Source organism: Macrotis lagotis, chromosome 1 (assembly GCF_037893015.1).
Source record: "Macrotis lagotis isolate mMagLag1 chromosome 1, bilby.v1.9.chrom.fasta, whole genome shotgun sequence".
In the NCBI taxonomy this organism is placed as follows: Eukaryota; Metazoa; Chordata; class Mammalia; order Peramelemorphia; family Peramelidae; genus Macrotis; species Macrotis lagotis.
The window spans coordinates 177,072,959-177,085,109 of record NC_133658.1 but is presented as its reverse complement, the minus strand read 5'-3'; the positions used below and the strand labels follow the sequence as shown (position 1 = coordinate 177,085,109).

Below are 12,151 nucleotides of genomic sequence, written 5' to 3'. Positions count from 1 at the left end.
AGCAGCTTATTCCGCTTTTGGAAAGCTTAAATTATCAGGAAGTTTTCCCTGACATTAAGCCTAAATTTGCCTCTTTAAAAAAAATCCATCCAATGCTTGTAGTTCTGCCTTCCAGGGCCAAACCTGAACAAGTCTAATCTCTCTTCCACATGACAACCCTTCAAATAATTGAAGACAGCAATCATTTGTCCCTAAGTCTTCTCCAGGCTAAATATTCCAAGTTCCTTCAACCAAATGTCATTTGGCAGTCTACACTTCACCTAGCCATTCCTCAGGCATCTCAACACAATACATCCCAAATGGAACTCATTATCTTAACTCTACACTCATCCTCAAAATCTTTATGTTACAAATTGATGGTACCACCAACTTTCTAAATACTCTTGATTGCAACTTTGGAATCACATTCAACATTTCATTTGCTTTCACCCGGAATCCCATATCCAAATAGTTGCCAAACTTTACTGATTCAACTACTAAAATAGTTCTCTCATTCATCTCCTCTTTACTTGAACAATCACCACCTAAGTTGAGGCCCTCATCATCTCTATTCTGCCTTATTTCAATAGCCTCCAAAGAGGCAACAAAATAATCTTCCTAAAAGCACAGATTTAATTATATTGTTTCTCTACTTATGAATATTAAATAGTTTACTATTTCCTAAAGAAGAAAATACAAACTCTTCTAGCTGACAAAGTCACTCAGATGATACAGATAAAAGAATGCTACATTTGGCAACTGAATGAAGAATAATGCATTAAGTCTGAATCTGAACTCGTAGGACCTAAGTTCAAATCCTAGTTTTGATCCTTCATATCTGGGTGATCTTGGTCAAGTCATCTAATGTCTTCCATCCTCAATTTCCTCATAAAGTTGGACTAGGTAGCCTTTATTTCTTAGTTCTACCCTCAGACTCATTTCTGCAAAGTACTGGAGGACTACTTTGCTTCCCCTGAAGCACTCCACATAGCACATGTACTGAAATGGTCATGATGTTTCCTATAATTGTTCATTCTCTCTCCTGCCTCCCAACTTTACATAAGCTGAACCCATCCTCATCTGTGATTTTTGAAATTCCAAACTTCCTTTGAGGAGCAGCTTAGATACTACTGCCTTAAAAAGACTTATTTTTTTCCCAGTTAAATAACCCTACCTTCCTGAAATTACTTTGTATTTGCTTTGAAAATACTCTATATTACATATGTGTGTACCCATTATACAAGTTTTGTCAACGGAATATATTTAAGTACAGGGTTGATTTTTTTCCTTTGTCTTTGTATCTTCATGCTTAAATTATTTTTTTGAACAAAGACTCTTTTTCAATTAACTTCAATTAAATCTTGATGCCCTTGTCTTTGTTATATGTTATATAGCTATTGGAAGGTATTTCGAAACCAATAATTCTCAGAACTAGTTTAACCCCTTCAACATATATATATATATATATACATATAAACACACACACAAACACACATACACACGTATATAAAACAAAAGCTCATCCTACCTTCAAAGACTTAAAGTGAAATGAATAACTCCCCAAATAGTCCATTTTACTTTTGGAGAATCCTAATCATTCCATAGAGTTTGGACATCAAGCATAAATATAGTTGTTATAACTATATCACTGGTCTGAGTTCAGTCCCTGGCACAAACCTAATTTGTCTTCCACATCACATCAGAAACTTGTAGACATATATCAGACTATCTCCTTAATCTTCTATCTAAATACTGAAGGATCCTAACATGCCAAGAACCTGATACTTTGACCATCCTGGTTGATGGATATTTTATAGACTATAAATATCTTTACTGAAATATGACATCTAGAACTAAAAACAATGATAAAGATATGGGTTTGATTATTAATGATGATAATAATAAATATTTATATAGCACCTTCTTGGTGCCAGATACTCTTAAGCGCATTACAAACAGAACCTCATTTGATCCTCACAATAACTTTGCAAGACAGGTTACTGTTATTATCCCCATGGTACAATTGAGCAAACTGAGGCAAACAACTATCAAATGACTTGCCCAGGATCACAAGTATGAGGTCAGGCTTCTAATTCTAAGTCCAGCAATCTATAAATGTAGCTGCTATCTAATCAGTGTTAAATATAAAAGGACTATTACCTCCTCATTCTCAATATAACTAAAGATACATTAGCTTTCTCACTTGCCAAATTATATTGTGAACTTATATTCAGATTGCAGTATACTGAGGCAGAATTCTTTCAAAAAAAAAGGGATATACCTCCCTCCTCCTTTGTAACTGTAAATTGATTTTTATCTAAATAAAATCTAAGATTTAAAATTTTTAACATTAAATTTGCATAAAATAACTATTAACTATTCTTTGGGGCATTCAATATATGGCTACATAAAGTCACATTTTGGAAACTAGCAGTATATCCTGGTACATAAAAAGGGTAGAATTAAAGTTTTATGGAGTCAAGTATTTAAATTGTAAACCTAGTCAGTCACAATTTTCTTAATTTTTAATACTATCAGTAGGTATAAGGTAAGGGGAAAAAAAACAGCCCTTCAGCACTTCACTTCTTTTGTGCAAAGAGGGAAATAAGATTAAGTATCTTAAGAATTTTATTCAGAGTGACACTATTATAGCTAAGAATAAATCCATAAATTCCAACTTCCAGTCATACGATTTAATTATTAAGATTATATTAAGTGAGTAGCTATTACATATCTGGCTAGAAAGCTACATGACAGGAAAGAAAGATAGCTGTATCATGAATCAAAAAACTGAATTGAAATTCTGACTCTGGCACTTACAAGCTATGTGGTCTTGATCAAATGTGCATGTTGGTTTTCTCTTCTGTAAAATACAGATAATCATTTTCATTAGCAACAAGGACTTGGAAAAAGGAATAAGAATGTAAATCCTGCTGCAGATACTAGCTATGACCCTGGGCTAGTCACTAAATCTGTCATGTGCCTCAATTTCCACATATGGAAAATTAGAAGGTTGGATTCAATGGCTTTTAAGATTTCTTCCAGTTCAGAACCAGCTATGTAACTTCATGCAAAGAAAGGCTTTGATGTTAATTTTTTCTCAAGATTTTGAGTTCCACATTTTTCTTTCTCTCCCTTCCCTCTCCCCTCCTCTTGACAGTGAGTAATCTGATATAGAATATACATGTTAAACATATTTCCATATTAGTCATGTTGAGAAAGAAGAATCAGAACAAAAGTGAACAAAAAAACATGAGACAGCAAAAAAATTATCAAACTATAAAGCAGGAAACAAAATTTTAAAATGGAAAACTGTACACTTTAGTTTGCCTTCAGACTCCATAATTCTTTCTCTGGATGTGGATGGCATTTTCCATCCACAAGTTCTTTAGAATTGTGTTAAATTATTATACTGCTGAGAACTAAATCTACACATATATAATAAGGAACTTATATTTCCTCAAATTGAGGAAACCTGCTCTACCAATGTAGATCACCAACTTATTCACATTTTGATTTCCTAATGCATGAGAGATTATGTGAATTTGACCAAGCTATTATGGCCTTGTATCACAAACTGGACTTCTTTTCGGGTTTAAGTCAAGTTTTCCTGTCTGGGAGTCAAGGTCTCTAAAAACTATGTTACAATATATAGAAAATTATTGAAGTAAAACTTAGTGCATGATTATAATGCTTTATATAATTATATATGTATATTTTTTATAAAAGCATTCTACCATATTTGAAATGATCCATATTGATTCAGTATTATTTTCTTATTGATCCTATTTACATTTAATTGATTACAATTACTTACTTCTTAAAAATTTAGTTTTTTAAGCTGGTCAGTAAAGGTTTAAAGTTAAAAATTTAATTTTCCTGCTAATCAGAAATCTAATCTTACTTCAACGAATTTAATTGATATTGGGGAAATATTGTGTGATTTTAAGGGAGTCAGGTCCACTATATTTACACATTCAAGCTAAGCCCCCACTAATTATGTTATCTTACACAAAAATTGACTCAGTTTTGCCCCTTTGTTAAATTTCAATCAGAATATTGGGGCAATTAGATGGTGCAGTGGATAGAGTGCGGGCACTCGTCAGGAGGACCTGAGTTCAAATCCAGTCTCAGACACTTAGTAGTACTTAGCTCTGTGACCTTGGGCAAGTCACTTGCCTCCATGCCTTGCAAAAATAAAAAAAAGAACATATTCTTTCATGTAGTCCTCATTACAATCTTGATAAAGTTGCAAAATAGCACTAGTCTCTTGTGAGGTAGATAAGAAACTTAAATATATATAGGCAATTAACTCTTTGGGAAAAGTTGCACAACAGTAAATAAAATTAGGAATAATGAATTTTAAGGGTCTCCTATACCCTACTTAGCTCAGTATACCCTCTACCACACATATAGCACACTTAAATGGTCTAAAGGAAATATCTTCAGAAGAATCAATTAGATTCTTAAAAGAAATCTTTAAGATTGTTTTGTCAAATTTTCAGTAAACAATCAAATTAACTAAACTCATCAATTACTCATTAATTCAAAATGAAGTTTTCTGTAATATAATAAGCTGGGATACTAATAGCAGCAAAGATTTCTTAGTTACTGACAAAAGACAAAATATTTTATCAAATATGAATTTGGATTTGACAACATAGAAGTTTTTTATTTTATACTTTATCTTTTCTTGTATTTTTTAACTTTTTTACTTTATTATTGTCATGCAAATTTTTCTGAGTTCTTTAAATTTCTGTTTAAGTATTTCCCATAATTCCTAAAAAATGCAATTTCAGCAACAGTTGTTAACTTCATCATTCAAATAATCATATATTCAGCACTAAAACTGTCTTCAACTCAACACAATTTCCTCAGGAAATTTGCTACTCACTTTTGTAATAGACTATGATTTTTAAAATAATTTTCTATCTAACAGATGACACTATCAATCAAATTAAATTACACAAAAAAGAGTGGTCAATAAAATTGTATTCCACTTTCTATTAAATGCATTTGATACAAAATTAAGTTTGCTAAGTGGAGAGGACCTAATTTTAGAAGTGTTAACCTATATAAACCTCAGTGACCCTTAAAAGGCCACAAATATCAACACTCTCTGACAAGTCTACTTGCACTATGCATGATTCAATTCTGATCTTTCTGAATTACCCAATCCTTAATACAAAAATAAATCTGTTTCAATCATTTAAACAAAGTTGAATAACAAGGAAAAATGGACATGGAAGCAGCAAATACCTGAGGTACTCACAGCTGTGGAGTAAGGATTTTGAACTCCAGTATTTTCAGCCCAACAACCACATCCATAAAGAGCAGCCTGGAGCAAAAAGAAAAAAAAATAAAAAGAGAAAAGAAAAGTAAGATACATGTGAATTTTCTAAGTTGTATTTAACAATGAGTCTACAACAGTTAAATGGGAGAGATAGGGATGTATATTCATTTGAAACGAACTGGATTACCATATTTAGAACTTTTTTTGGTAACTAACAGCAACTAATGATAACAACATGCATTGCACAATATGTGGCTAGTCCCATTATAAGAACTAATTTAAGAAATGTACATTCTTTGATAATGTGAACCTCTAATCTCTAAATTATTAAAAGAACAGCACAAGTACAGTTTATATCTACTGTCAGTATTAGCCTCCCTTAAATGAAGAATACTATAATTTTCTCTTAAGATAAGCTAATTAGGAACCATCCCAGTTAATACTTCATGAACCTTTTCCAGTTTTATTATAAGTTTTCAAAATATAGTTGGAACCTGAATAAAATCAATTCCACAAGAATTTATTGAATAGTTAATGACCTATCAACTGCCTCTGGAAGTGTTGTAGGCTCTATCTCCTCAGCTGAAATATCTACTAATGTCCTAGGGAAAAAAAGTTTTCCTTCAAATCCTTGCTGCTATCAAAAAGTTCAGCTTCAGAAAGTGATACAGTTTTATCTGTGGAAATGACATTAAAGTGGAAACCTTTTTATCAGATTTGCCCCTGCTACCAAGGATTCCCTGCAGCTGAGATCCCTATATGGTTTGTTCCCTCTGACCACTAAAATATGAGCTCCTAGAGAAAAAGGATCTTCTCATTTTTCTGTTTATTAGAAGCTTTGTACATCCTTAGTAATTAATAAATGCCATGTCAAACATTTATTAATGTGTCATAAATTTAGAGATCATCTTCTCAAGGGTCTCCACAGATAAGGAAACTGAAATCTAAAAAAGTCAACATAGTAATATAGTATGACAAGTATAACATAGAAACCTAAGTTTCAAATTCAGATCATCTGACTCCCAAGTTCACTCAGACCATCTTTTCACTACTATGGAAAAAATATTCATGAGTTTCAAATAATTAAAGGGCACATAGGCTATAACATAATACTATTTCCCTTTCCAATACTATTCCTAACCTATTTATGAGGAGAGTGAAGTTAAAATTCTTTTTTGGTGAATAGTCTCTGTCCTAAATGTTGAACAAAAAGAAAATCCAAAATAAAGAGAATTTAAAATGATTAAATGACTAGGTTTCTATGTAATTTTCATTATGTTTCTCTATCACAGCATCTAATCCCTGATCAAGATACAATTAATGAGTTTTTTTTAGTTTTTCTTACTCAAAATTTATCAAATAAATAATGCTAATATGTGGGAAAATATCCATAGAATCTTATTAAACCATGAATTTAAACCTCATGTCAATAAGATCATGAATCTTCACAAATCCTGAAAGAGCTGGAAATTACTTAACTTTTTTTTACAATGCAGGAAAAAGTAATAGCTTCTCTATGATTGTAAACTGAAGGCCAATCTAGAAAAGGAACTTGAGTCATTTGAAATATGTTCACATTATGCTCAAGAGGTTAATAATCAACAGGATGAAATTATATTTTTATAAGAAATCAACTGCTTTCAGACTTTAATGACATAAATGGCAGTTAGGCTCTTCTCATAGTGCAGGAAAATTTATTATGTGGTAGCATGCACCCCATATCACTTTTAGATAGACTTAATCATGAGAAAAGTAATAGGGATCCAAATGAATTAATCTACGTACATCGCTTATGAAATTATTAAAAATTTGGGGGGGGGGGCAGCTAGGTGGCGTAGTGGATAAAGCACCGGCCTTGGAGTCAGGAGTACCTGGGTTCAAATCTGGTCTCAGACACTTACTAATTACCTAGCTGTGTGGCCTTGGGCAAGCCACTTAACCCCATTTGCCTAGCAAAAACCCCCCAAAAAAATTTCAGGGGGGGTTAAAAACAAGTAAAAAGTTTAGATTTAATTCAGTGTTGAAAAAAATATTCATAAACTCACTCCCAAAAGCCTGGGGAATTTTTTTTTTAGGTTTGTTTTGGTTTTTTTGCCCAAGGCCACACAGCTAGGTAAATATTAAGTGTCTGAGACCAGGTTTGAACCCAGGTACTCCTGATTCCAGGGCAGGTGCAGTGCTTTATCCACTGCACCACCTAGCCAACCCCAAGCCTGGGGAAGACTTAACAGGATTTTAACTATTAAAAAAACAGACAAATACATCATGAGGGTGCTTATTTAAGGACTTTGAAAATGTCAGTATCATTTCAGGGTCTATATATTGGATTCTTCATTGCAAATTCATACGATCTAGATTTCGAATGACCACTGAAAATAGAGAAGACGAGTTTAAATTGGAAATGAGACTTGAACTTTCTCCCTCATGGAACAAAGTGAGGCTGACATAGAGTGATAAAATTTTAAAGATGTTTTGTATCCAAAAGTAACAAGGAATAGCAATTCATGGAATATTTGGTTCAACTTGCCTTGTAATTTTCATGATCAGTATAATCAAAATAAATATCACAAAGAATGTAGCCCATTCAGTAACCTCTTTCACAAAGGATGAAGACAGAGAAAAAAAATGAAGAATTTAAAAATTACTTCAAGTCAAGTCAAAATATAGCTTGATACTCAATGACTAGAATTCAAAAAAAAGTTTCTACTTTGTCTCTGTTCCTGATTTTTCTCCAACAGAAGTAAGCTGCCTCCTCACCCTAAAAGGTCACATTCCTGTGACTCCTTATTTTTATCTTTTTTCAGATTTTTAATTGAAATTTTATTTTATTTTTCCAATTACATGCAAGGGTATTTTTCAACATTCATCCATTTGTACATTTATGAATTCCATGTTTTTCTACCACCCTCCCTTCACTCCCTTCTCCCAATAGAGAAGAACAGTATGGTAAAAGTTGTACATGTACATTTGTGTTAAATATATTTACATTTTAGTCATATTGTGAAAGAGTTAGAACTAAGGGGAAAGAAAAAATCATGAGAAAGGAAGGAAAAAATATAAAAGTAGTTTTTTTAAAAAGCAAGCATGGGGCAGGTAGGTGGTGCAGTGGATAGAGCACTGGCCCTGGAGTCATGAGGACCTGAGTTCAAATCCGGCTTCACACATTTAATAATTACCTAGCTGTGTGATGTTGGGCAATGGGCAATTAATCCCATTTGCCTGGGGAAAAAAAAGCAAGCATAGTATGCATTCAAACTGGGAATTTTCCTTCTGGCTATGGGTAGCATTACCCATAAGTAGGTCTCTCAGGATTGTACTTAAACTGCTGGGAGGAACTACATCCATAAAATCTGATCAACTTACAATGCTGTTGTTAATGTGTATAATGTTTTCTTGATTATGCTCACATCACTCATTATCAGTTCACGTAATTCTTTCCATGCTTCTCTAAAGTCCGACCCTCATGATTTCTTATAGGACAATACTAGTCCTAACATTCATACACCCTAACTTTGTTTAGCTGTTTCACAATTAATGGACATCCCTTCAATTTATATTCTTTGCCACTATGTAAAGAGTTGCTACAAATATTTTTGAACATGTGAAATGATTCCCTTTTTTTTAATGATGTCTTTGGGATAAAGACATAATATTGCTCTTGTGTAGTCAAAGGGTATGATCAGTTTTATTGCTCTTTGGGCATAGTTCCAGATTGCCTTTCAGAATGGCTTGATTAGTTCACAATTCTTACCAATACATAAATGTCCCAAATTTTCTACAACCTCTTCAACATTGATCATTTTCCATTTTTGTCATCTTAGTTAATCTGATAGGTGTGAAGTGGTGCTTCATAATTGTTTTCATATGCATTTCTCTAATCAATAATGATTTGCATCATTTTTATATGAATCCATCTGAAACTGCCTGTTATCTCTGACAATTTATCAACTGGAGAATGACTCATACATCTTATAAATTTGATTCAGTTCTCTAGATATTTTAGAGTTCTTTATAAGAAACACTTAAAAAACACTTATAGAATCCTTTATAAGAAAATTGTTTCCCATTTCTGTTTTCCTTCTAATCTTGGCTGCATTGTTTTTACTAGTACAAAAACTTTCAAGTTTAATATAGTTAAAACCACTCATTTTACAATTTATAAAGTTCTTTATTTCTTGTTTGGTCAATAATGTCCTTCCCTCTCCATAGATATAATAGAGAATATCTTATGCTCTTAATTGGTTGCCCTTTATGTCTAAATTCTGTCACCATTTTGACCTTATTTTGGCATAGGGTATAAGATATGGGCCCATGCCTAGTTGTTGCCATACTATTTTTCAGTTTTCCCAGCAGTTTTTGTCAAATAATAAATTCTCATCCCAGAAATTAATGTCTTTAGGTTTGTCACACAATAGACTACTATATTTATTTACTACTATTTCTTTGGTACCTACTCTAATCCACTGGTGTATTCTCTATTTCTTAACCAGAACTAGGCAGTTTTGATGATTGCTGCTTTATAATAGTTTTAGATATGGTAGAGCTAGGCCACCTTCCTGTGCATTTTTTTTTCATCAATTCCAGTAACATTCTGGACTTTACAATGCTTCAGATGAATTCTGCTACTATTTTTCCTAACTCTATACAATAGTTTTTTGGTAGTTTGGTATAAGAAATTGGAATTGAATTGGATTGAGAAATTTAATTTGTGTAGAATTGTCATTTTTATTATATTAGCTCTGCCTAACCATATGAAATTCATGTTTTTCCAATTGCTTAGATCTGACTGTCTGAAAAAATATTTTGTAATTGTGCTCATATAGTTTCTGACTTTGTTTTGGGAGGTAGACTCCCAAGTATTTTATGTTGTCTACAGTAATTTTAAATGAATTTTCTCTATCTCTTGCCCTTGGGTTTTATTTTTCATATATAGAAAAGGTAATAATTTATGTGGGTTTATTATATATCCTGCAAGTTTTCTGAAGTTGTAAATTATTTTGAGTAATTTTTAGTTGATTGTTTAGGGTTCTCTAAGGATATACCAACATATCATTTGTAAAGAGTGAAAGTTTTGCTTCTATAATGCCAATTCTAATTTCTTCAATTTCTTTTTCTTCTCTGATTGCTAAAGATAACATTTTCAATAATATATTGAGTAATAGTGGTGGTGATAATAGGCATCTATGTTTCACCCTGGATCTTCCTGGAAATGCTTCTAGTTTATCCCCATTACATATAATGCTTGTTGATGGTTTTAGATAGCTACTGCTTAAATATTTAAGTCTTTTTAAGAGGAAAGGATGCATTTTGTCAAAGTCTTTTTCAGCATTTATTGAGATAATCATGATTGCTGTTCATTTTTTTCTTGAGATGCTCAATTATATTGATGGTTTTCCTAATATTAAACCATTCCTACCTATCTGTATAAATCCTACCTGATCATGGTGTATTATCCTAGTAATAACTTGTTATATGATCTTTGCTAAAATTTTATTTAAAATTTATGCATCAATATTCATTAGGGAGATAAATCTATAATATTCTTTGTTTTGGCTCTTCCTGGTTTATATATCAGCAACAAATTAGTGTCATAAAAGGAATTTGGCAGAACTCCTTCTTCCCCTATTTAAAAAAATAATTTATATAGAAATGGAATTCAATTTTCCTTAAAACTTTGAAAGAATTCACTTGCAAAGTCATCTGGGCCTGGAAATTTTTTTCTTAGGGAGTTTTTGATGGTTTCCTCAATTTCTTTATCTGACATAGGGTTATTAAAGAAATAAAAGAGGAAAGAAATAAATTACTTAAATTTGGGCAGCTTGTATTTTTGTAAATATTCATCCATTGCACTTAGATCACCAAATTTATTGGCATACATTGGGCAAAATAACTCCAAACTGTCGCTTTGATTTCCTCCTCATTGGTGGTGACTTCACCCTTTTCATATTTGATACTAGTAATTTGTTTTTCTTCTTTCTTTTTTAAAATCAGATTGACAAAATGTTTATCTCTTATATGGAGTAATTTCATAAAATCAACACTTATTAGTTCAATGGTTTTCTTACTTTCAATTTTTTTTAAATTTTTTTATTAAAGATATTATTTGAGTTTTACAATTTTACCCCCAATCTTACTTCCCTCCTCCCCATGGAAAGCAATCTGTCAGTCTTTACTTTGTTTCCATGTTGTACCTTGATCCAAATTGAGTGTGATGAGAAAGAAATCATATCCTTAAGGAAGAGACAAGAAGTCTAAGAGGTAACAAGATCAGATAATAAGATATGGTTTTTTTTCCTAAATTAAAGGGAATAGTCCTTGAACTTTATTCAAACTCCACAGCTCTTTATCTGGATACAGATAGCACTCTCCTTTGTCTTACTTTCAATTTTTTAAATTTCTCCTTTGATTTTCAGAATTCCTAACTTGCTATTTAATTAGGGGGGTATTATTGTTCTTCTTCTAGCTATTTTATTTGGAAGTCCAATTCATTGATCTCCTGTTCCTCTTTTCTATCACATAAAGCATATAGAGATATAAAATTTCCCCTAAAAACTGCTTTGGGGGCAGCTAGGTGGTACAGTGAATTGAGCCCTGACCCTGGAGTCAGATGGACACGAATTGAAATTCAACCTCAGACATTAATAATTCCCTGAGCAAGTCTCTTCACTCCATTGTCTTGCAAAAAGCAAAAACAAAACAAATACCTGCTTTGGCTGAATTCCGTAAATTTTGGCATGATGTCTCATTGTTGTCATTTTCTTGGATGAAATTGTCAATTAATTTCTCTGATTGTTTGACCCACTCATTCTTTATAATTGGATTATTTAGTTTCCAATTTATTTTTGATTTACTCGTCCATATCTATTTGGCTTTGTTTGA

The 12,151-nt window shown here is 32.2% G+C and overlaps 1 protein-coding gene across 8 annotated transcripts in view; it reads right to left on the bottom strand.

Moving 5' to 3' along the window:
* TASP1 (taspase 1) overlaps positions 1–12,151 on the bottom strand; it is a 304,860-nt gene that overhangs the window by 139,743 nt on the left and 152,966 nt on the right. For 7 of the 8 annotated variants that reach the window (XM_074209426.1, XM_074209427.1, XM_074209429.1 and 4 more), the window contains one exon: positions 5,239–5,317. In XM_074209426.1, coding sequence (XP_074065527.1) covers positions 5,239–5,317 — 79 coding nt within the window. The remainder of the gene's footprint in view (positions 1–5,238; positions 5,318–12,151) is intronic. The other variant, XM_074209433.1, reaches the window with a different exon arrangement.